This window comes from Anopheles bellator, chromosome 1 (genome assembly GCF_943735745.2).
Source record: "Anopheles bellator chromosome 1, idAnoBellAS_SP24_06.2, whole genome shotgun sequence".
Classification (NCBI taxonomy): Eukaryota; Metazoa; Arthropoda; class Insecta; order Diptera; family Culicidae; genus Anopheles; species Anopheles bellator.
Genome location: NC_071285.1, coordinates 43,362,921 through 43,387,508, shown reverse-complemented (window position 1 = coordinate 43,387,508; position 24,588 = coordinate 43,362,921). Strand labels below are relative to the sequence as shown.

The window sequence follows — 24,588 nt, the reverse complement described above, 5'->3', positions numbered from 1 at the left end:
GGTGCGTTATTTAAATTTAAAAACACAACTGCAACAAGTGTGCTTGTGGATCTACATCATCAGAGCTAACAAGCCGTTTAAACGTCATTGCCAACCTGACAGCATGTAAACAAATTGCTGCTTTCCACGTACAAAAGTCGCACAGATGCTCGCGACGAAGTTCTTTTCGGTTGGTGTTTTGATCGCTGTAAAAATAGGAAAACTACGTTATCAGGCAGCAATAGGAGATTTATCGCTCATCGCTGGTGTCAGCGTGTGTTTCGTTGATGGATTTCATAGACGATCAATGGAATCGACATGGCACAGGGGCATATTAGGCTTATCACTTGGGGAGAACGAACTAAAGGCTGTTTGAACGGTGCCACCGGTGGTTGCAGTAAGTGATAAAACGTGAGCGTGAGGTATGTGAGCCACTTAATGCGTGTACCCGAAACCACGGTACAAAGCAGTTGCAATCATTCCGTGAAGCGACCGCGAACGTGGGAACGCGAACATTTGCATTACAGTGCACAACCCTGAAGCCCTCGCTAATTGGTGAACCAGATCGAGTTATCTCTCTCGATCCAGCTGCTGCTGTAATCGGCCCATTGTGCTTGCCGTTCGTTGCGTGCTAGCGTAATGAGACCTCGCAAAACGTTGCTTTTGGTTGGTGTGCTCGTTCTTTGGGTGCTAATGACTTATATCGCGTTCATGCGCACCGTGCGCGTACCGGAACCGAGGCGCGCCAGCCGGTTGATGGAGAAGGTGCAGTCTTTCGAAGAGAATTTGAAAATATTCTCCGACAACCGACAGAACCTGTACCGGGACATAATCACCATTTTGCGACGGCAAGAACAGAAGGAGCTCAGCGTGCCGCAGTCCGTGGCGATGCCACCAGAAACGTCGTCGCAATCGCCGCAGGAAAGTATAACACGAGCTGGCGATACTGGAGAGGACGGCGGTATTAATGAGCTGCTGGGGGCACCGGCACTTCCACCGGACACAGACACGCGACCGGAAGCTGAACGGGTTCTCAGCAAGTTCCAGCAGCGATACCTTAACAACGATCCGGCTTTTCCAGTAATTCCGGTGCTGGTATTTGCATGCAATCGAATATCTGTGAACAAGTGTTTGGACGATCTGATACGTTATCGACCGAGTTCGGATCAGTTTCCGATCATTGTGTCCCAGGACTGCGATGACGAAGCGACACGCAATACGATTCTTGCATATAAAGACGAGGTAACGCTGATACAGCAACCGGACCAATCCGATATCCCTGTGCCGCCGAAAGAGAAAAAATATAAAGGTTACTACAAAATCTCGCGCCATTACGGTTGGGCCCTGCGGACAGTGTTCGCACAGGGCTTCGATTCTGTCATCATCGTGGAAGACGATCTCAGCGTAGCGCCTGACTTTTACGAGTACTTCCTCGGGACCTACCCCGTGCTGAAGCGGGACCAGTCTCTGTGGTGCGTATCGGCATGGAATGACAATGGCAAAGAGGGACTCATCGACAGCAACGCGCACGATCTACTGTATCGATCGGATTTTTTCCCCGGACTCGGCTGGATGTTGACCAAAGATCTATGGGACGAGTTGGCGCCGAAATGGCCGAAGGCGTGAGTGGTTCCCCGGAACTCGCTAGATGTTTCGTTTAGATGATGCGTCTAATGTGCGCTTTGTCGTTTTAGCTTCTGGGACGATTGGATACGGCAGCCCGAGCAGCGCAAGGAGCGTGCTTGCATTCGTCCAGAATTGCCACGCACGAGAACTTTCGGAAAAATTGGTGTGTCAAAGTAAGTGTTTGATGAGTCGACTGTAAGAAGTTCGTTAAATCGTTAACAACACATTTTAACTGATAACTGTTGTAATTGTATTTATCATTTTAACATAAGCATGGCTTTCTGCTGGAAACGCAATTATTTCAAGTACTAATTCAACACAAATTTCTTGACCAAATACTTTCAACTAGAAAGCCGTGTGTACGCTGTATTTCGATTGTTGCACAAAGTGCATAAAGTGCATTGTTCATATTGAAATGCATAAAATTGGTTACAAACTTATTTTTTAACATTGTTACTTTTACAGCGGGCTCTTCTTCGATAAGCATTTGAAGTACATCAAACTGAGCGAAGAGTTTGTGAGCTTTACCAAATCTAATCTCACCTATTTATTGAAGGTATGGCCCTGGTGTCCTTTTTACACACAAACAGATCGCAGCTAATGATGAGTTTGCTTTTACCATTTACTCGTATCGACACAGTCCGTTTACGACGATGCGTTCCTGCGCGCGATCTACCAGAGTCCGGTGGTAACGTTGGACGAACTGAAGAGGGGCATAGTAATGACACGGGAACCTATTCGCATTACGTACCACACCAAAGAGCAGTACAAAAGGGCCACCAAGAGCCTTGGGCTTATGGATGACTTTAAGGTAGGTAGCCTGCGAAAAGGTGGGAACAAAATTCGTGAGTGGAAGTTCTGTTTTGGTCGGTCGATTACAGAGCGGCGTACCGCGGACGGCTTACAGAGGCATTGTGTCATTCTTCTACAACGGTCAGCGCGTCTACCTAGCACCGAATGCCAACTGGAAGGGATACGATCTCACCTGGAGTTAACACAGCGCTCCGCGGCCAGCGCTGCCCTAGCGGCAACACATTGTAACTCTCCTGTTGAACAACCTTTTCCGGAAGTATCGCTGGTGGTAAGACGAATGGCGTGTTTTCTCCACTGGCGCCACTCGGAAGAAGGTATACTCGAACGCTCGGTGGGAAAGAAACTGACAAACTTTGGCGGCATTTCACAAGGAGAGTTCGGTGCTGTGCCAACTGTTCATTTTGTTATCGTTATCCTTTTTTATGTACAACAAAGATTCTCAGTTTTATCAATACACAGCCCAACCACATACACTCAACCTTACACACAAATCACACCCACACATCAACTCGCCAACGTGAAACTTACAATCAAAATGGGTTTCGTAACGGAACACAAAAAACGAAACGAATCACAATTCATTCCTAACGTACGGCGCGTTACGGTTGCAGTTATATATGAAATCGGAACAGTATTACTATCAGGCCAATAGTTCTTTCTTCGGGCCTTTACTGTTTCACAGCTTAAGAGAAATGAAAAAAAAGAAATTGGTTTTAACAGTGCCGGTTCCGCTTTAGATTGATTACGATGAACACTTTATTTTAATTAAACAAATTTTTATGAGAATGTATCTTCCGGCGGCACCTGTGCACCTCTTGAATAGAAATTGAAACGCTCACCGATAAAAAGGGGGATGGATACTAAAAGTTATCAGTCCGGTGGTTCTTTTCAGATTCAAAATAGGATTTTCTAAGCGACAAAGAACTTTGGAACTGAACTACATTTTATTGCGTGGCTCAAAGTTCACCGGGGATACGTAATTTTCCCTTCTTCAGTAACGATAACTTGCTACGCAATCTAACCCACAATAGATTTATAAGAAAGCATATTAAAAACACAAACATCCGTTCGTGACAAGGATGTGCAGAAGCTAGTCAATGCGTGGTGTAGGAGCTAACAGTCGCAGTGATTTCAGCGCTGCTAAATGTGAAGATAAAGGGACTTGATTTCGAGAAATAAAATCTTACAAAGATTTAAAAACAAAAATGGGGAAAACACAAACAGACAACAAGCAATAAGTCATTGCTCTACATTTCGCGCAAGAAAGCAGCGGCCAAGTGTAGAGTAACTGACTTGTAATATCGTAAAATGTTGCGCACCAATGCGTGCAACGGACAATGCATCACTTTGCCCTAGTAATGGTCTGTAAAGTAAATAAAAAATGCCATTTTTACCAAAACTCAATTCGAAAGCCAATCACGATCAATCGTTGGATGATAAACAGTAAGAGGGATAAGAGAAAAAAATTAGCCAGAGAGTGCAGACTGTGAAAATTACTTGAACATGTCGTTTTACGCTAAACGTGCTTAAAAGAGAAACTAAACCCTTTTGGTGGGCGCGAGCGAGTTCCAAAAAGGATACGATAAGCTTAAGTAAACAGTGTACAACAAAAGCACGATGTAAATAAACTAGCGCATGTGTTACTGTATTTTCTTGTCTTAATTGGTAATTCACAAAGCATCGATTTTCTGCGGCCCCCGGCCCTAAACAGGTGCGCCGTCTTCAAGCTCCTCGCAGTCAATCTCGCTGGATGAATCGTCCTGTAAGACGTTCGGGTTCTTGCTACTGCACTCATTGTTGTTGTTGTTGTTGATGAAATCGGTTTGCTCCGGAGCTGGGACCCGTGGTCCGCCCGGGTCTGTGTATCCCGTGGTGAGACTCTCGATCAGGCTACTCGGATTACCGAAGGCACGCTCCAGATCGGCGATTCCCGACCCTCCACCGGTTGCTGGTGCCCCATCCGTCGGTAGTGGATTGAGGAGATGCGGCGGAATGGCACTAAACCGTGGTCCGGTCAATGTGTCCGGCACGACCGGACCATAGTAAGCTGCCTCTACGTACTCACCAGCCGCGAGCAGTGGCCGCAGCCCGAGCGAACCCGGTATTCGAGGTTGTGCGGCTGGTGACAGTTTATGCAGATAACCGGCCGAGGCACCGGATGACGTAGCACCACCGGGGGCCGGAGTGATGGCACGGGGACTCCCAAAAGCCACTGCCGGGCTAACGTTTGGTAGACCCGTGGCGTAGGTTCGTACCGTGGACAGGTGATGGGCGGTGGAGGGTGGCCCTGCACTTGGACCGGGACCGTTCAGCAGCATCGATTGTACCGGTGTGGGACCGTTCGGGCTTTGGCTGAACAGCCACAACCGGTCGCCCACGACCATCGGCCGGGCGAAGCTACCGATGCCGAGTTGGGTGTAGTAATGCGAAGCCAGGGACTCTACGTCGGCCGTGTACTTGCGCTTCCACTTGGTGCGCCGGTTCTGGAACCAGATCTTTATCTGCGTCTCGGTGAGGTGGAGCTGCTTGGCGAGTGCGGTCCGCTTGGCGACGGACAGATACTTGCCCCGCTCGAACTCCGTTTCGAGCGCTTTGATCTGGGCCGCCGAGAATGCGGTCCGGGGACGCTTCTTCCGATCGTCAGTTGCCGCTGCTCCTGTGAATGCAAAAGATCCGTAACGGCCGTTAAGAGACACTCTGTAGAGAGTAGTTCTGCTGGGAGAAGTAGCGCACCGGAGCAGGTCATTCTCGCAACTTCCTCGCAGACGGAATGGCTAGTTGGGTGCTTTGTCAGGTAACTATTTTTAAAAGGAAGAATACGGCAACCTGAAGATGGCTAAGCGTCTCCACCGTCCCGTGGTAGGAAAAATCAATCACTCCACAGGTTTTTTTCTTTTTCCACCCTGTCGAAACTCCTCTGACGAGACGCACCGAATGACGCCGAGAGCGGCCACAATTAAGTGGCGCATTTCGAGGCAATTAGAAAACGATTAAATGCTTATTTTGTGGGTGATTGATGAGCGATCGTGTGACAGGTTAGCTAGTTGTGCGGATTTGTACCGCGCGGTGCTGACGCAAAGGACATATTTTGGTGTTACGTATGGTGCAGGTGAGGACACTACGCCATTAAGATCACCGGCTAAGTGGTTTTCCACCAGAGGGGATGACGAGCAGTGCGATTTGATTTTTGGAAATGAAATTAAGAAATTTTAATTTTAGATAACCACCAATCCGAACAGCCGAACTCCGATACTAGACTACGAAACTGTAACTGGATGTTTAAAATTTCATATTGAATTCACAGCTCGGATTAAATCGAGGATCAAATAATAGCTTAACGTTCGGGACGATTAACGTCTATTTTTATAAGTAAGAAAAAATCTTTAAAACATAATTTTAAGCAACGGAAGTTAACAAAAAAAGAGAGTCACTGAGGTACATAAAACTTAACTAAAACAGAATGAGTCAGTTGCATATCCCATGGACCGCTAATTCGACTTACCGGTGCCGGTGCTGCCCTCCGATGCGACTTCGGAGCAGTTGTCCATCGTGTCCTCGTTGCAGCTCGAGTTGGGCGACGAAGAGCCGGATCGGTGCGGTACGGCCCGATCGTCAAACACGATCCCGTTCGGACCGGAAGACGACTCATCTGCTCGTTCGAATCCGCCATCGACCACCGACGGGTGAAGGACGGTTTGATAAATCGCGGGCGCTGCCGCAAGAGCCGCTGGGTTGGCCATGGTGGAGAACGGATCCACGAATCCCGCATAGCAACTCCCGGATGCACTCGAGCGATCCGGCCTGGCCAACAGGTGCTCGATGGAGAAACTATTTTTTCCGCGATTGGCCGCGCAGCCACCCATTGCGGGCGTGCTCGCCGTGGAAGCTAGTGTTGCGGCTGCCATGTTTGCCGGCGCGGAAGCGGTCACTGGTGTTTTCGAGGATCCGTGGTCAGGAACGTTCATAATATCTTTCTCTCTCTTTCTCTACCATACACAATATTCACAGAGGTTGAATTTCAAAACTGTTTTCGGTTGTGATTTCTTTCCGACACTTTCGATTCGATGCACTTTGGCGTCCTTAAGCGCATTGGGATTAGGTTGGCCAACACTTCAACATAAGTAGCTCGCTCGAACTGTTTCAAATCACCAAAGTCTAACAAGCTATTTCCATCGAAAAACTGTCTCCACTGAGACAGAACCACTTGGACGCGTTTTCCACGATCGACTGACGGTCGGAAAAGTGTCACACGGCACGATCACGACCCGGGAAACGTGTGCCGCCGTCGAGAGTGTCTACGCCCACCCTGGGTTCCTCCGGGATCGACAAGGACTCGCACGGAAGCGGAGCGCGCGGAGATGAGCCCCGACAAAAATGGGGCGTGGCCGACACGATCCGCGATCCGGATGATCGTCTCCCGGCCGATGCTGCGCCGCGGCGGCGCGCCGTCGCCACCGTCGTCTTCTTGTTCGTTGCCGAACAAGCAGAACTAATAAATCATCAGCTAATTACCGGCAGGCCGGCCACACGCTTGCGATGGCGAACGGTTCGGCCGATCGACTGGCGAGTCACCAGAATCCTCGGCGCGGTGCTTCCGTCCTTCGACTTTCGATTTAAATGAAGCGCAACGCCGACGAAGTACCGTACCACATGTGGTACGGATCCCCCTCTGGGATCCAGGGGAGGCTTCTGCTGGAGCCACTCTCGGCTACATCTTAATCGGTGCCGGCAAAACCCATTATCGACGCATGATTTCATCGTTAGTGTCTCATCTGTTCGGGTTTATTGCGGTGATATTTACTCGGAGGTGTCCAAATAAATGGCCGAAAGCCTGTCCGCCGCTTGATGAGATGATTCCGCATTGGTTAGTTTAGTTAGTGTGCAGTGGAGGGCAATCAATTTACTCACTGACCACCATTCCAGGTTGTCCACCGCCACTGATGGAACTGATTTATATGAGAACTTTTAGAGCAATCCCAATTGCGGTTCAAATCTGATCGATTATTATAAACGATTATAGATTTATTAAGCTACAATGGAGTGCTTCGAGGGGTTTGATAAATTTTTGCACATTGATGTAAACGTTTTTTAAATGGGCATCGTAAGGAACACTTTAATACCCGTGATTGTGAGGAACGAAACTAAGCTACAGAAATGAACACACACTTCTAAATTATCGCCAGAAAGTGGAAGAATTGAGAAAAGGCGATATGACTCTTCTCGACTTCCCCGATGTTTAGTACCTCATTACTTACTCTCCCATTTTATTGTGACGACTTCAGTATGTTTTATATTATTAATTGAACACAAATTAATACAGAGATTACGAGGTAATTTTGAGTTCGTTTCAGTTTGGAACGTTACAACACCACGAAAATAAAACATAAAGCTCTGCAGTGCGCTCTGCTGCTTCTGGCCCGAACGCAAAGGATCCCAAATTGCGCATTCGATCGAATTAGCAAAAATGGCGGCCGGGTTCAGGAAGGTGCATAAATTTGTCACCCACCGCGACGTCAGTAGACAGACAGACACAGTGTGTTTCCCTGGCAAATGATCGGATGTCAACGCCTGGGGTTCGGCGTAACCGAAGAAAGACAAATTATTCGAACAATTTTCCAATATCCTGCCACCGCACGAGGCGCTCCGTCGAAGAACCTGCCAAACGAGGTTCGAAAGACATGTCGCTACCGGGGAAAAGAAAAGGAAAAGCGAAAACCCCAAGCCCGGATCCCATCCGGACACGGTGTGCTCCCCTTTGCCGTGCGTGCGATGTGTTCCATTTCCTGCAGGAACTGTAAGGGGGAAGATAAATGAACCGCAAGATTTATTTTTAATTCCAAACAAAGTTTGCCCATCTTTTGCTTCCCCCCTTCGCGGGGAGCACTCCTTTCGTGTGGCTGTGTCATCCCATTCGGTTCGGTTTTCCTGTGCTTGCCTGCCTGCCGGGTGAGTGATCGTCATTTTTCATCCTTTTCTCGTCTCTCGAGAGATACCGGGACCAGAGTCGCATACGGCACATTAATTAGCGCCGAAACGCATCGGCTCGCCCGGAGGCGTTAATTGTTCGGTAATTGGAGCATAATTGATTGCATTGCGTTGACTGGCTGGTTAGGGGCTGTCTCGTAGTGTTCCGTGCCATCGCGTAACTTAGTTGCGTAAGAAAAAGGGTTGTTTCCATTGTTCAACGGGATATGAAAAGAATTTCTTGAAAGACCTGCCAAAATTCAAAATGTGAAAAAGTTCTTAACCTGAACCTTAAGTGCACCCAGAATATAAATGGAGTTGTGTCATATTCTACACGTAAAATGTTATTCTCTTATCGCAATTTTCCCTTTACCATGGAAGATGTTACCATCGATATTCAATATTTTACACGGCTATGATCACATGTTAAACGATAACAAGAATAATAACGGTAACATTAAAGGACATTCTTCGAATGATGTGCCTTACGAACTAAAGCACAATAAATGATGATGCACATATTAATTGAACTCTGCTGCATTTATTTTCTATTTCGCTGTTCTTCGGAAGGTTTTTTTGAAACATCGTTTATACAGGATCTCCACGTGTTGGTATTTAAATGTGTATCTCGATCGTACCGTTTTTCTGGATCTTCATCCCAGGAGCTCATTAGTTTCTACGAATTTGATGACGATGGAGAGATCAATCTCTTCCACTGAATTGTCATTTAGCAGCCCACGGGTCCAACTACGATCGCTCGGGATCGGGCCCGGGGAATGATCTCACCATCGGGCCAACCAACCCCACATCCCCCGATGACGCATTGCTTCCGACCGACGTTTGAACGATGACAAATGTGCTCCGTTGGAAATTGGGGACTAATGGAAATATTTGTAGCTCATCAGGACTTTACTGCCGAGGATCATTGGTGTGGTATTTTTTTCGGGTTTCTCCTATCCTTAAATTATTTCGCTCTCACTCACTCTCTCACAAGAATGGATTTTGATTGTTGCTTGGGGTTCGCCAAATGTGCCATCACAGCACGCATGATCGCAAACAAGTCATTCGGTCCGGGACGGCGCTTGGGCCACGTTTGGCACCCGATGATTTGTTGGGCAAGTAATTAAGGAAACCCAAAAGCGGCTCGCGTATATTTTCAGTCCCACGACATATGTTGGCCGCTGGCCCCGCTCAGCTTGGGCTCCAGCAGCAGTATGGTCCGTTACGTTGATTTTCGCAGGCTGCCCCAGGCTTTCGGGTCGGCCGCAGACAGGCGAGGAATGTGTGAAATGTGCGGTTGGTTGCATTTTTCGAAAACAATCTGGCGCCTCGGATGCTTCCCGATCATGGCTAATGGTGGGCGAGCAGTGCGCGGTATCGGATAAAGTACGGACCGCGGCGGGAAACGATGATCGATGCTGTCTGTTATGTAAATGAGCATTTATGAGCACCACAGTCGCAACCGCGTAATTAGTGCTGTTGAGAATGCTCAACGAAAATCTGTTTTCTAAAATTATCATGAGAAGGAAGGAAAAAAAAGAAAATCAAACGTCGTGGCCGTTCAACGGCGAACGTTGACAGAAGAATTGTTAGCCCTGTGATGATGGGAAAGAAAATTGTTGAAACGGACCGTTCAGTAGCATTTTCCGCATTTAATGTCGCAATGAAGTGAACGTAGGGCACCCACACGAGTTTTGATTTTACATTGCGTTGAATTTTTAAAAGAAAATCTTAGACAGATTTATTACATTTTGTGGAGTATTACAGAAATTGATTGCAATTAATTTACCTATCACGCTTGCCTAATGGCTTCGATCACTTTGCCATTGCACCTTTCCGGTAGTCCTGGATCGCTCCCTAATATACAGTACCCTATCGTGCTTCTGTTCCATTGCTGATTAATTTATCGAGCTGCGTCTTGAGAAAACAAAAATTAAACACCCATTTAACGCATCCCACGGCGTATTTCTCGACGTCAAATGACTGTCAAAATAAAACAATCTTGCCGCCACCTCACGATCCCTTTTCCTCCGTTCTGGGTTTCGTTTCGTTTCGGCGAGCATCGTAGTTCGTCCCCTCGGTCCCATTCATGAGACCATTCCTGCGAGGAGGTTCAAGTCAAACTGGAACCCCGTGTAATTGGAGAACATGAGCGGCTACAGGAGAAAGCATGTTCTGCGGCAGTGTCGCGATGTTATGTAGCGCCGCTGAGTAATGTTCAGCCGCAAGGTTTCGGTTTTCTTTCTGCATTTATCCCACTCCTATTACGGTGATGGACATAACTATAAGCTGATCTCCCGAGGCTAAGCGTTGGATAACGTTTTCATATACGCACAGTTGATGTAATGACACCCATTGGAAGTGGGCTCTTTTCGTCATGGGTGATCCGTAAAGTTAAATGGTATTACTCTCATCCTCCTGACTGTAGGAACACAACACCTACAGTGCTTCGGTCTCGGGCTTGCGGCTAATTGATTTATGATAATCGTAAATCTTAACAGTTTGTCTCTCCCAAGCCATGTCACGTTATTGATCGTGCACCGTGCTGATCACTCACTGAGATCTTCACTGTTCACTTTACTGCTTTTCAAATCTGTTGACGGGTTGACTGATTGTGGTTGCCCAGAGCACAACGTCTGGCCAACGTGTGTGATGCTTTTTGCCCAAAATAATTAAATCTTAATGGGATTCAAAAGTCCCATCGTTTTAAAATGCATCTAAATCTATGTTTGGTTCCTTCGGCACAACAATCGTTTCGAAATCCTTTCCCTTTTATGATCAGCAAATTTTGGGTTTAACCATCTGTTCTGAATTGCGATTGGTGTAAAAAACCGGAGAATAAAACAATCTGGAAAAAATTAAAATCATTAATGAGAACACGGACCCATGTTTCTGGCCGAACCTCTAATGAGCCGCGTGGAGGACCGCGTGTGTTGAATTCACAACAAACGGTGACGGTTGCGGCCGAACGAATGCCTTCCAGTGGGACGCTCATCGATCTGATTTATTGGAGTGTTTCGGGGGAAAAACGAGGAAAGCCCACAGAGCTAACCGGATGGCGTTCGAGGCGTGAAAGTAATTCGAAACAATCCTTCGCCATGTCGCGGTGAAGCTAAACTATGGCACGCCTCCGTTTCGGTGCTTGCAACATAATTAGCCCGAGCTCATCCCATCCGTACGGGGTTTCTATACAGTTGCTAGAAGGGTTTGAAGTGGTTTCGCATGTCAGCGGCCTACAACCAGCTGGGTCAGGTGCGCTGTGGATCAACTAGAGGATTTCGAATGACGATATCATTCTTTCTACATGGCGTCTATTGTATAAAGTTGTTTTGTTCAGTTCGTATAACATCACATCAGGGGTTCTGAAAATATAAATATATTTTTAACTGGAATCTGTAAGACAATAATTTATGCGAAACAATCATAATTTTGATCTTGGAAAACTTTTACGTACGTGCCAAATGTACGCTTTTTTAATATTATATAAATGAGTTTTTTTAGTGTCTTAAGATTAAAGATGAATATCTTAAGTAACTGAACGTAAATCACACAATATAAGTAAACGAGACAAACAGAAAGCAAAAAAAAAAATTGGACTAGCAACGATCTCTGGGCCAATGGAGTTTGAATGATCAGCATACTGAAATGTGCATTTAAATGCACTATGCTACATTTATATATATATTATATTTGCTTTGTTTTCATTTGAAGCCTATTCGTATCCCATTCGTGTACGATCGGCGATTTCGAGTCTAGGGCGAGTCCTTTTGATCATAATGCCCAAACGCACTGTTGGGCTAAGCGATCTTTTTAATTCTTCATCCAGATAACGAAGATTTATCATACTGAAACATATAGATAAATAGATAAATAATTAAATGACAAAGTTAATTAATTAATTTAAATTCAATCGTCGTAACGTTTAATATTTAAACGATTATTCTACGAAACATGTTGATCGTTACTTTGCACCTAATATGGAAAAGCATGTAAAACCTGCGCGACTTATGCGGCCCCAAAAAAAACACCCATCAAACCACTGCCCACGTGCGGGTGCTGGGTACATCACCCGGCTGAGGGACCAATTATATAACTACAAGCTACGTTCATCACCTCCTCAACACTCTAATTAGAACGCATTTCTCCCCAAACCGAGAAAGTGCGTTGTCGCGTGCATAATTATAAAAGAAATCGAGCGAGCGATCGGGCGGGAAACAGGGCCCCCCTTACAGCAGATGCTGCACCTTCCATCGCGCATGCTTTGCGGTGCTGGTAAAGTGGCCAGGGGTTTTTCCGACCTAACCACCGGCAGCGCTGGCTGGCTTAATAGTATTATTTACACTTATTTTGTCACCCGAGGAGATGATCCACCAAACCTCTCCGAACCGGACCGGATTTGGTTGATTTCGTTTTGTTCCAATAATTTATCCTTTCTCACTGACGCACCACGTGGTTGGCTCACTTCTCGGGAAACCGTATCATATTTTCCTCCCGCCGCCGATCGTCATTCAGCTTTACCCGTACGAAATGTCAACATGTGGCACCACCGTGAATGTGTCGCTTTTTCCTGGGGCATAAATAAGTGAATTCAATCCCTTCCGTACGGCACTGCGCCTCGCCTGATAGCGTGCCTTTGAAAGTGATGCGCTCCGTGGCGTCGGCGTGCACCGAGGAGGGGCGAGGACTTTGAATAATTAAAATATTTTTAAAGCTCTTATCTTTCGGGTCAGGTAACGCGTCGGATGAAGTATTGAAACACTGAACTGTGTTATTTAACGTAGGTATACGATCCACAGAAACATTTTGATAATGTATTACAGAAACCATTATCAATTAGGGAGCGTTCTTCATTTTTTCATTGCTATTTAATATGTTTGGCAAACTTATTTTTTTAAGTTTTCAAACTTCGTTCGATGAGAAAAGCATAAAATTAGTTTTATTAAACTTAAGTTAAACACTAATTATTGCATCAAATATTTCAACACCCGGGGAGATCGGTCGGCCGGTGAACAATTTTGTCGCAAGCTAGCGCGGGGTGCCATTTCCTGCCATTAAACAGTCGCCGGAACATAGCTTACGCTAACCAGATCGGTAGGTAGTTGAACAATTTTCGCCTGCCTGCCCGCGAGTGCTTCAGAGTAATTACGAAAATATTTTAACGAAACTCCGCCGACCACACGGTACCGCAGCGCCATCATGTTGTTTGATTAACATGCTGACAATTTATGGCCTACAGGGTCGCACGAGGATTTATATCATCAGCATAAATCATCACTTGCGCAGATCAACGCGCGCCAGCGCTCTGCGCCCCGTTGCCCGATCCTTATGATCTGTCCGATCTGCTGCCCGTGGCCCGTCTCCGTCAGGTGATCTCGAGTTCGAAGAAATGAAGCAATTATCCGCGTTTAATAAACCCATCCGCCATTGTTGTTGCGCACGGGAGAAGTGCAATGCAGCTCATTAGAGGAGCTTCGGGTGCATCGCGAAAGTGAAAATTGGTCCGTAAACGCATCGTGCGGTTCTCGCGTTACTTGGGATTGGCGACGACGATCGTTCGGTGTTCGGTCGTTGGTTCGTTACCGTCTGCCAGTGGTGCCAGTGATATCTTCATTAGAGTTCCCTAATATCCTAATTAAAGACCCAAGCGGTGCTAATACATCACGGCTGCAGGGTGCATAAATTACCGCTAATTAAATCATACCGGTCGCGGTCACCGTCAGCCTTGTGTCCGAGCGGTTCGACGTGAAAAGATGACATTCGATCGCCGAGTGTTTTTTCTGAGGAAAATCTTCATGAATTAACCCGGTTCGTTTTGTAGTGTCTCCTAAGGATCATGTTGAGAAAAATGAGAAAAACAATCTTTGTTACATGAAGAAATCTTGCGTTCGACGTATAATTGGCATTATGTAGAAGTTTGTCATTAAAAAATTAAATGCAGTTGTGATTAGAAGTCCATCGTGCTATTAATAAGACCCGCTTTGATTGACATTCGAAACGATGAAGGCCAAAGAATGAAGGACGGGCCTTGTTTTGCGATTGACAGAACTTTTAATTTGAGAAAATTAGTATAAATGAAATTAATTGCACAAAAAACGGCAATTTGGTTTGGGAGGAAAGAGAAAAAAAAATGAACGTTGGGTTGGTCTTCGTCCAACCAAAATGGACGCTCCATATTCTGGGAAGCGGGAAAAGACGATTGGCCAATTCCGCCAAGACGATCATTTAGCAACGAAACGGTTGAATCCGTGGGATTGGCGGGATCGTGGTGACGGTGACTGTTGATGGACATTCGAAAAGTGTCACCATTAATTTGTTCCCGCCGGAATGCCGTGTGTGAAGTATGTGAGTGGAAAATCGTGCCCCGTTTATTGTGCCATTATTGCAACCAAATGCACACCGTGTGCCCGTTTAAACGTATTTTTGGTGCTTAAATTTAATTGAAAGAAATCTTTGTCGCCAATCACGCGAAGAGAATGGAATTGGAATTTTCCCTGGCCGATTAATTTTAAGGTTGCCCTTTGTTACTAGATGTTATTTTATGCTCCTTCAGTTGACGTATATTTTATTACGGTTCGCGATTTGAGTTTTAAAGGTTCCTGTTGCAGGAAAGCTTAATATTATTGAATGAAAAAGTTCTGCCTATATTTATGTTGAAACCACAACATTCACACCAAAGAAAGATATTTTCACCAAACTTTATGTTTCATATGGTGGTCCGATCGCCGATCCGATCATCGATTTACTTAGGATCGAAATCAGTTTCAATACAATTAAAAGATGGGTTGGTTTCAAACAATTCAAACAAACAAATATTTTTATTTTTAACAGTTGAAGTACAGTTGAAGTCTTAAATGCGATAGGAAGTACGTAGGCGAGAGTTAACCTGTCTGAAATCCTTCCAAATATGCTGGAATGCTTCAACTAACATTTTACCTATCGAATTTTCAGTTCTAAAATAGCCAAATAAACAAACCAATAATCGAATGAATTCTAAGGAGATTCCCATTTATCAAAACATAGGCATCAACTGAGTGTCAAAATTAGGTTTTCTTTATTCAAAAAAACAAAAGTATTATGAGCTTTCTCGCAAGCTAAGAATAGTTCTACTATTAGTTCTATAAATTCAAATTTATCACGCCGAATACACGCCTTGGATACGGATTACACACATTTTTATTGTGGCGCGAAACTAAAGCTGATTCTTTGGAACTACGAAGATCTACCCAGAATGTGCTTAATCGAAAGTCCCAGAAAATATATTGTCAATCGAAAGAAAGTGTAGAACCTGTTATACACTGGTTGATGGGAATAAAATAAGGTTGCTGAAACTGGTAGTAAGATAGTAGATGTTCAAATAACCTAACGATCCTGATGCCGTTAGCGTAAAGCGTTACCTCTTTTTGCCCAGCACTGTTATGAAACACAGAGTTTCAATTGTGTTCCGGTTAATAGTTTGGATTTTTCGTTCGTTTGTTCTCTGAAGTTTTAAATTCGGCAGCTTTAATTCCGTGCATTAACAAACGGCGAGTGAAATTTGTTCGTTAAAAAATCGATGTAAAAAAACATCGACGATTTAGTTCGTTAAGCTTAACGCCGTAGGGTATGCAATGCAAGAGCACCCGCTTTGTCGCCCAAGTTTGAAAAATATCTGAAAATAAGCAAACGGTTGATCCAGAAGCACAAGATCGCGCGTGTCACTACTATCCCGTTTGTATGTGTGGATTAGCTGTGTCAGATCGTGCGTAATCGGCTCCGCTTGCGTCGTCCCTTCTATCGACGGTTTTTATCGCCATTCGCGCGATGATGGTCACGCACGCTCGCGTCAAGGCGAGCGGAGCAAATTTATCGTCCAACCAGAGCGAGCGATCGGAAACTGAGGGTTACCCCAGTGTCTCGGAAGGGAATGATACACATTAGGTCCTCCCGGTCACAGTGACGGATGAGCGCTGCGATGTTTCTCTTTGCGGTTTGTTTTCGAAGAAAGAATTTAAACTATCGCTCGGCATACGGCCAGGTCGTGATCTGTCCGGAGTGTCAGAGCGGAACGCTAGGATCCTTCTAGGACATCGGAACAAATTAGGCGACTAAAGATAGCAGCACGGCACGGGCGATGAAGGCCAACTGGCCGTGCGCTGCCGGAAGGAAGGAAGCTGCCGGCACGAAGCGCAATCACGCAGCGCTCGCGCGCGAGCTGCCGGTTGACCTTTCCCCCGCCGTTTGCGGTGGTTTGGTCACGCGGGGTATTGCCAAATATAGTTATGGAGCCGCTTTGCTTAATTTTATTTTGTTTCGCCCAATGCCAGCCGGCGCTTATTGTGTCAGTATGGTGCCGTGCCGTGCCGAGCGGCTCGGAAGTACTCGGTGGCCCAGCTGAGTGTCCGGAAGTGTTGGACGGCGTTTGCGAATGTGGCCTTTTCGAGGAGGGGCCTGAACCTACCGTCTGTCACGGTGCCGTTGTAAGTGGAGTTCGCTGTTTAGCTCGCGACCATTCGCGGCTGGTGTATCCTTGAAATCTGCGATGCGGTAGATAGGATCCACTAGCGGGCCGCCCTTCCCAACTCTAGTCTGGTCTCTAGCACATCATCGGCTGCTGCCTGAAAGGGTGCCGATCTCGAGGGGTGGTCTCCCGACCACCCCGAGTCACCACGTACTTTGTGCATCTTATTTATATGGCGGGCACGAGAGTGAAAACCCCCTTCTGGCTGCAGAGTACTATTTTTATGATGTATATTTACTTCCCTCCGCCACCATCTGGCGAGCTCGGTGGCGTTTCGTTGGCGTGACGGGCGAAGGCCATCGACAGTCATAAATTTCGTCGCCGTCGGCTCCCTCGCCGTCGGCCCGGTCAGTGGCAGGGCCGCCCTGTCGAGATGCGCCTGATGCGGCCTGTGACCGCCACTGACAGCTCAAGGGGGTAACACTTTCCCTTCCACCCGGGGATCCGTAGGGACTATTGTCAGCGGTGCGTGCCCTACGATCGAACCCGGGAGTGTTCTAGGATCACGGGAAACCGGGGATGATAAGAGAGCGTGGTTAGAGAGAGCCCTCAGCCCCGCTCGTCAAGGGTAACCGGTAGGATCCCGTCCCGCGCCGGGTGACCCTGGGCGATCGCGTTCCCTTTCTTCTGCGTCACTTTCGTCGCAGGTTGACATTTGGGTGACAGTTCGGGGCTTCGCACGAGGAATAGAACGATGACGAGTTATTTTGAGAATGCGCCCGAGTAGCGCCCCAGCGTTCCGATGAAGGCCGATCGTCCCTAGTGGCCGCCCTTTAATCCCGCACCCCCCCGGGGGCGGGCGTTTGGCAACGCTTCGCGATAATGAGCAGATGCCTGCAGACCCCCGGGCAGAATGTGGGTCATGGGGATGTGTCGTCGGAGAACGCCGGGTTATGCCCGGAACGAGACCTAGACTAGCCGACGTCGGGTGGCTGACTGGCTGGGTGTGGCGCCCTTCCGAGTGATTTACGACCACCGGGTGACGGTAGAGACACCACACACGCCTCCGGTAAACACCTTTGGCAAATGGGATTTGGAGAATTTATTGAATTAGAGAGCTTGGGGCGGGCGACGGAGGACGGACGGTGGGACACCCACTTGAGGGTCCTCTCCAAGAGCGCCGCCGCCACCGCTACTGCTGACGCAATATTGCCGAAGGGTGTCGGAAGAGTAATTTTCTCCAATTTCCACCTCTTGAAATACGGTCCGGCCCGAGGTCCGGTCTAATTTTAGAGAGCCTCGAGTTAATGACCTTCCAGCGCTCCCCCCCGTCGGATGATGCACCCGAGTCGCCAATACTCCCGAGAATGCTGGCTCTCAACCCAAGGAGCCGTATGTGTCATCGGTGATCGTTCAAAAAGAAACCATATACGAACGGCACGCGGCCTACTTTGTGTAAAATACTTTCTTTCCTGTATTTCGTTTTTCTTTCCGAGTACACCGTCGTATTGTTCTACGCATGTAAACCGCGGGGACACCGCAAGTCCTTCACGGTGGCCACGGCGCGCCGGAAAGCGCGTTAATATCAACGTTCATACATATAAAACGGTCTTAAAACTAGTCAAATTAATGCGCGTCCCTCAGCGCGGCTACAGTACGTCCTACGGTATCCGTGGCAACGGTAGCGTGCTGTGATCTTCGGGAGACGTTCGGGAAAAGGGATGGCTGTGTCCACGCGGCGGCACCACGCAGGAACGCGGGATCCGGTCCCGCCCGGGGGTGGGATCCCCAGTTCCTTCGGCGCTTGCCCTGCGTATTCCGAAATATCCAGCACGCACGCGTCACGTTGCACCACCGGGGTGTGTTTTCCACATTGCTGCCTGTTTCAACTGCTGCTTAACGTTACACATTACGAGGAATATCTCCGGACAGAGGGAATAGTTGAAATCACAAAAAAAAACCGAAACAATAGAAAACAATAATGGATCGTAACGTATTGGGAGTAGCCTCCGCGATTAATACAAGTATCATACGAGCACTCCGGTAGTACACTGTTAGTCTGGTCCGTTTCCCTACTCGCACTGTACACGCCAACTGTCGACGAGGGTAAACGAGGGTTTTTAACGGGTGTTGGGGTGTTTCCTGTGTTTGCTATCAATATGGGGTCTCTCCTTCGATCGACACCCTGAGAGGGTGTAGCGCGAGGATCGAAATCGAGTCTATGTTCTATGTTGCATCCTTCCCAGCTTGTTGGTTTGTGTTTATGCTACATGTTCATAGGGTCTACGCTTTAACAGGCTATTAAGTAACTAAGCAGATAAGCTGTCTACCCGCGGAAGATCGGCCGCGGGACCGGCGCGGTCCGGTGCGGCACCAGAGCGCAATAGGGATAACGGGAACGAAACGAAACGAAACATACAATGTATAATTATTATATCATACGAGAGAAACATTATACTAAACTAACTGTCATAGCAGCCACTTTTAAACGTTAACGCCTGACACTGCAACAGCACGAATTACAATTCTTTCCTTCGTTCTTCGATCGGATCACTCGGATCTTCCTAACGGTTTGTTCCACTCGGCTCCACTCAAAGCACAACGTTCGATGTCCTGCTGACGAAGCAAAACTTAACATAGCCCCTAGATTCAACATACTACCTAATACTCTTAACTCGATATAGACATTACGTAACGAATATTCGTACACCGACCGTGATAGTGAGGATCCGCCTGCCCTCTGCCATCCCACTTCCCTGCAACGATTTCGGGGACCAATTAACGTTCCAACCCCTTTGGCCCCGCGATCGCTCGTTCGATCGGCCGACACAAGGTGTGCTAATTGATACCATTTACTACCTTTCCGGTAGCCCCAAAACCCGTCCGGGTCACATCGGTCCACGAAATCGTGCTCGTTTATCGGGTGGCTGTTGTTGGAAAGGTTGGGCAAAGATGTAAGACACGGCCAAATGCGGAGAAAGATGCGGAGGTGAGGTGATGGTTAGTACAGTACCGACTTTGCCACCCTTCCCGGTCCTGGCCCCCTGGCTCGACCTGGGTTGCCAGGTGGCCGTTAATTTCTTTATACGACCCACCAAAGCTAACTACCGAAACCACACACAGTATACTGCTGACGAGCGGTAATTTCACTTCCTACTACCACACCTGCCATTTTCCGCGTGATCGCGCCCACCCTCGGAACCCGCAGTCTTTCCACCAGCAGATTTCGGTTTGTCGGCTGTCTCTCTCTCTCTCTCTCCTAAAATCGGAGACAGCCCAACATGCAGGCGAGTGAGCGGGGGACCGGTGACCGGAAATTAAGTCTACCGGAACGCGAAAGCGCCAGCGGGGTTCGCACGCGGCTTGTTCCGCCAGCTGGCGAAATTAATCGCACACCATCAGCTGACAACAGGCGAGTGGTGAACGCTTTTCTTCATGCTTTCATTTTAGCTAATTTCATAAATTGCACCCCCGAGATGATGCAGGCACGAACGCTGAGTCGCTGGGCTCTCTAGCGCCAGTCGTCGTCGTAAGGACTTTTCCGACCAGAGCGAACGGTTTGGTTGGGTGCGCCCATAATCTCAGCCCGCCGGCCATTGTTGTCTTAACGCTAACACAAGCAAAGGCATCACGGTTGTCACGACCTGCCAGACAACAGGTTCGACGAGTCCCACCCAATGTAGCCGCCAGAACTGAATGGCCGCCCGAAAACGGATAACAAAAAAAAAACCTCTCGAACCCAACTAGGTCAAGGTCTGCAGGGGTTGCATTGTTAAGGCACGAGTGTGGTCTATATATGTGTGTGCCAGAGGGTGAACTCACACCGTGACTGTGATCCTCTCGCAGTTTTTGGTTCGGACCAGGCCAGTAGTATATCACTCCAGATCCTCACTATCACCCGTCGTCGTCGTACTGCTAAAATTAGTCTATCTCAGCTCAGCTCCAGAGACCGTTCTGTTGATCGAAGCGAAGAACCGGTGCAAGAAACCAGTTCTTGCCAGTGAGGTTTACGGTACGCTTCGCGTTCCTATCTGTTAATGAACCGATGGTTCCTGCGGCTAGCTGGAAGAACTTAACTCATCTACAAAACAACAAACGCGCACAGCTTTTCGTTCGAACACTACGACACTAAACGTCTTCAACGTCTAGCTAAGCTCTTATCGACGGGAAGGTTTCCAATAAATATTTTGGCTACGCCACGCGAGACAAGGTCATCCAGACCGCCCTGGACCCCATCACCAGCACGGTGTGTGGTACCAAAACAAACCAAATAAATAGATGAGGAGCACAACGAATCGCAACAATTACGCTTAACGGCTCCGATCGGACAGAAGTACCTCAACTCAACCGTAGCGCGCGAGTGAGAGTTGACCAATAGAAACCACTTTACGGCGATGCCCTTTACGCGTTAAGCTGATCACTTCGCGAATACTTGAAAGCGGGTGCCTTAAAATAAGTTCAATGAAATCTCTCGTGGCTCTGTGGCAACATACGCACCCTGACAAGCGGCACACTGTCTGTCGCCGATTCCATGCACGCCTGTCCCTTGCGCAATATCGTGTCTCGCGTGCACACACACTAGGCACGAGATCCAGCGATCAGCGTCGCCAGTGGGGAATCTAGGCCATCGCGCCTTCGACACACGCAAGTGAAAGTCTCGAAGGCGCCCCGTTCTGAGGCCCACGCATATCGGCCTGTCCCGACCAGCTGATGCGGTGCGTGCGCGCCTGTGTGTGTTTGCTTAGGCTGTTGACGCATCGAACGTGTCCCTAACCTAACCTAACGGAGGACCGCTATAAACGCCTTACAAGTTTATGGGGAGAGGTGTTGCGCCAATCTTCAAACGAAAAAGTAAAATAAATCGAGAAATTAGAATACTGCGTCAAACGGGGGGGAGCGGGTTGCTAGTCCCCGGGGAACGGGGAGGTCCTAGGCCGGTGGCACGATGTGGCCGATGCGTCTGGTGCGCGTCCCAAAGCCCTTGCTGCCGTCCGGTCCGATCGGTGTCCTAACGACCGTCTCGGCACCACCCGGCATCAGTGGCAGGGCCGAGCCCGTCGTCGTCGCTGGACCGTGCTGACTACAGAGTATGCTGCCGGTGCGAGAGCGCGGTGCCGATCCGCACTCGGACCCGATCGAGATCCGGCGATCGTAGCCAGAGTCGGTCGAGATCTTACGTCCGTAGTAGTACTGGTCGGAGCCACTGGACAGCTTGCGCAGCGGGTCGAACCCGTTCGAGTACTTGCGCGGCGAGATGTGCGGACTGTCCGTGTGGTAGCCGGTGATCGACCCGGATGAGTACTTCCTATCGAACCCACCGTTCGACTCCATTGAGATACGGCGCTGCAGCAGGTGCGGTCCTGTGGCGGATGGCTGCTGCTGCTGCTGGACCAGTTCTGGCGAGTTGGTGTACTTGCGATCGTAGTTCGATCCCACCGAGTACTTGCGGATACCGGCCTGCGTCGAATGGTCGGCCGAGCACTGCGAGATTCGGCGGAACATCAGCTCGTTGCCGGAGCACTGCGAGATCCGGCGCGGCACGGTGCAAGCGCAAAACTCGGAACAGTTGGATGCCCGTCTCGAGGACGGTGCCTCGGAGGAGCAGGCCGACGTGCGGCGTGACATCTCGCCACAGCTTGAGTAGCCCTCGGAGCAGTTCGAGAACTTGCGCGCCACCGCCGGTGCCGTGTCCGAACCGAGTGAGTAGGCACTGGTCCGCCGTTGCGGCTGGTGCTGCTGCTGGAAGCACTCGAAGGAGTCCGCCCCGAAAGAGTACTTGCGTGGCTGCGGCGAGTGCGGCATGTACTGGAGCGGAGGCGACGACTCCTGTTGCATCAGCAGCGGACCTCCCATCTGCGGCTGACCGTGGTGGTGATGGTGGTGGTGATGGGGCGGCGGTTGATATACCGTGCTCATCAGCATGGTGTCCGGCTTCGGGTAGAAGCCGGAACCGCGCCGCATCCGGAACCGGTCGAACCCTTCACCACCCCGGCTACGCTCGATGTCGTGGCCGGCGGCAAACTTGTAGCTCTCGACGAACTTCGTCACGTTGGTCGCCTTCTTGCCCGTCTTCTTCTTCGGCGCCACCAGCTCCAGCACGACAAACTCCGCCAGTGACTGGGCCCGCCGGGCTGACGCCGACTCGGTGAACTCCACCAGGGCGCATTCGTTCTGCTGCAGTTCCGGATGTTTGTTGATGAACTGGCGCACGTCCGCCGGTATCGGGCCACCGGGGCGCAGGACACGGATGAGCGAAATTTCGCCACACTTCGAGAACAGTTCCGATACCTTCTCGACCGTGTACTTGTCATACGGCAGCCCCGTGGCGACGACCGTGCGTGACGGCGTCGTTTCGTCGTGCTCCGGTAGTGCCTCCAACCGGCGGATCTTGGTGCCGAGGTCGTTCACCTCGATCTTGGCGCTGCTCCGCTTGATCGCGTACCCCACCACACGCCAGTCCTTCGTCAGCTGGCGGACGCGCTTGAAGCTCGACACCAGCTTCAGACTGACGAAGCCCTCCTTGTTGCGCCGGACGTGCTTCAGCAGGAACGCGTCCTTCAGGATGTTGTCGTTCGAGAAGTAGAACTCCACCTGCTCGACGATCCTCTCGCACGTCTCATCGTCCGGCGTCTCGAACGCTTCTTCCTCGCCGTCCACATCATCCGCGTCCGGTTCGGCCGTCAGCGTGCCACCGTCGCCCGATTGTTGCTTCGCAATCTCGCAGCCCGAATCCTTGGCCGCGTCATCAGACGATCCGGCCCCGATGTCCTCCACCGGGTGCCGGTGGTGACGCGCCGGCCCCGCCATCACCCCACCGGTGTTGGTCTCGCCGGTTAGGCTGCGCCGATCGTACGACAGCGAAACGTCGCTGTCGATTGAGCTGATCGATTCCTTCGTGTCGGAGTGCTTCATGTTCATCGGGCCGGCTCCCCGTTCCCCGTCGTCTTCGTCGTCGCGCATAAACATCTCGTCCTCGTCCTCATCCTCGATGTCCTCCCCCTCGTCGTCCTCGTCGTCGTCGTAGATCCCGTAATCGTGGACCTCTTCCTCACCCTCGCCGTGAAGATGCCGGTGGTGATGGTGGCCCGCTTCTTCCCCGGCGAGCCGCCGGTCTTCGGCCTCAGCGTCTGCGTCGGCCAACGGTCCCTCGCGCAGCAGCTCCTGGTGCTGCAGGAACGTGTGATTGTCCGTCATCAGCGGGGACAATGTGTCCGGCTCCTCCTCCGCTTCCACCGGTTCCTTGATCGCGCCATCGTCGCCGCTGATCACCTCTCCGACTGCTGCTGCTGGCTGCTGCTGTTCCGTGGCGGAACTTTCACTTTCTTGCCGTGGCGGCTCTGCGTCATCAGTCATCGTGGCCGTCTCCACCGTTTCGATCGTTCTCACCGTCGGCACCACCGTGGACGTTACTACCTTCTCCGCCGTTTCCGATCCCTGTCGGTCGCTGCTGTTGGCAGCTTCCATCGTTGCGCTCGGTAGCGGTGCTTCCGTGGCCTGGTCGGACATGGTCGGTGGCTACTAACCTAAAACCGTGCTCGTGTGTGCGTCGCACCTAATACGTATATGGCTAATATGGCTTCCTCTTCCGCTGCGTCGCTCCAACAGCCCACGGGCTAATAAATAGCGGCACCGCGAGTGCGGTGTATCGATTGAGCTGGCTGGGCAGTTACGTTGATCCTCTTCGTCGGTCTTCGGTCAAGCTGGCCTCGCTATGTACAGCACCCGGTTAGGTAGTTTTCTTCGAACTCCGTTTTTTTCGGAAAATGCGA

At 49.4% G+C, this 24,588-nt stretch overlaps 3 protein-coding genes across 3 annotated transcripts; 1 reads left to right on the top strand and 2 right to left on the bottom strand.

Moving 5' to 3' along the window:
- The first annotated feature begins 217 nt into the window (after positions 1-217).
- On the top strand, positions 218-4,029 carry LOC131209510 (alpha-1,3-mannosyl-glycoprotein 2-beta-N-acetylglucosaminyltransferase). The gene is made up of 5 exons (XM_058202598.1): positions 218-1,601; positions 1,674-1,778; positions 2,071-2,161; positions 2,246-2,416; positions 2,487-4,029. Exons 1-5 carry the CDS (start codon positions 619-621, stop codon positions 2,598-2,600), a joined length of 1,464 nt encoding a protein of 487 aa, XP_058058581.1. The 5' UTR covers positions 218-618; the 3' UTR covers positions 2,601-4,029.
- Positions 4,030-4,121: 92 nt separating this feature from the next.
- Positions 4,122-6,323, bottom strand: LOC131215657 (ventral anterior homeobox 2). The gene is made up of 2 exons (XM_058210048.1): positions 5,921-6,323; positions 4,122-5,074 (listed from the first exon to the last, which is right to left on the bottom strand). The coding sequence occupies exons 1-2, from the start codon at positions 6,321-6,323 to the stop codon at positions 4,122-4,124; spliced, it is 1,356 nt and encodes a 451-aa protein (XP_058066031.1).
- A 15,425-nt stretch (positions 6,324-21,748) lies between these two features.
- LOC131215656 (uncharacterized) lies at positions 21,749-24,325 on the bottom strand. Its single transcript, XM_058210047.1, has one exon. It carries the CDS (start codon positions 24,323-24,325, stop codon positions 21,749-21,751), a length of 2,577 nt encoding a protein of 858 aa, XP_058066030.1.
- Positions 24,326-24,588: the final 263 nt, after the last annotated feature.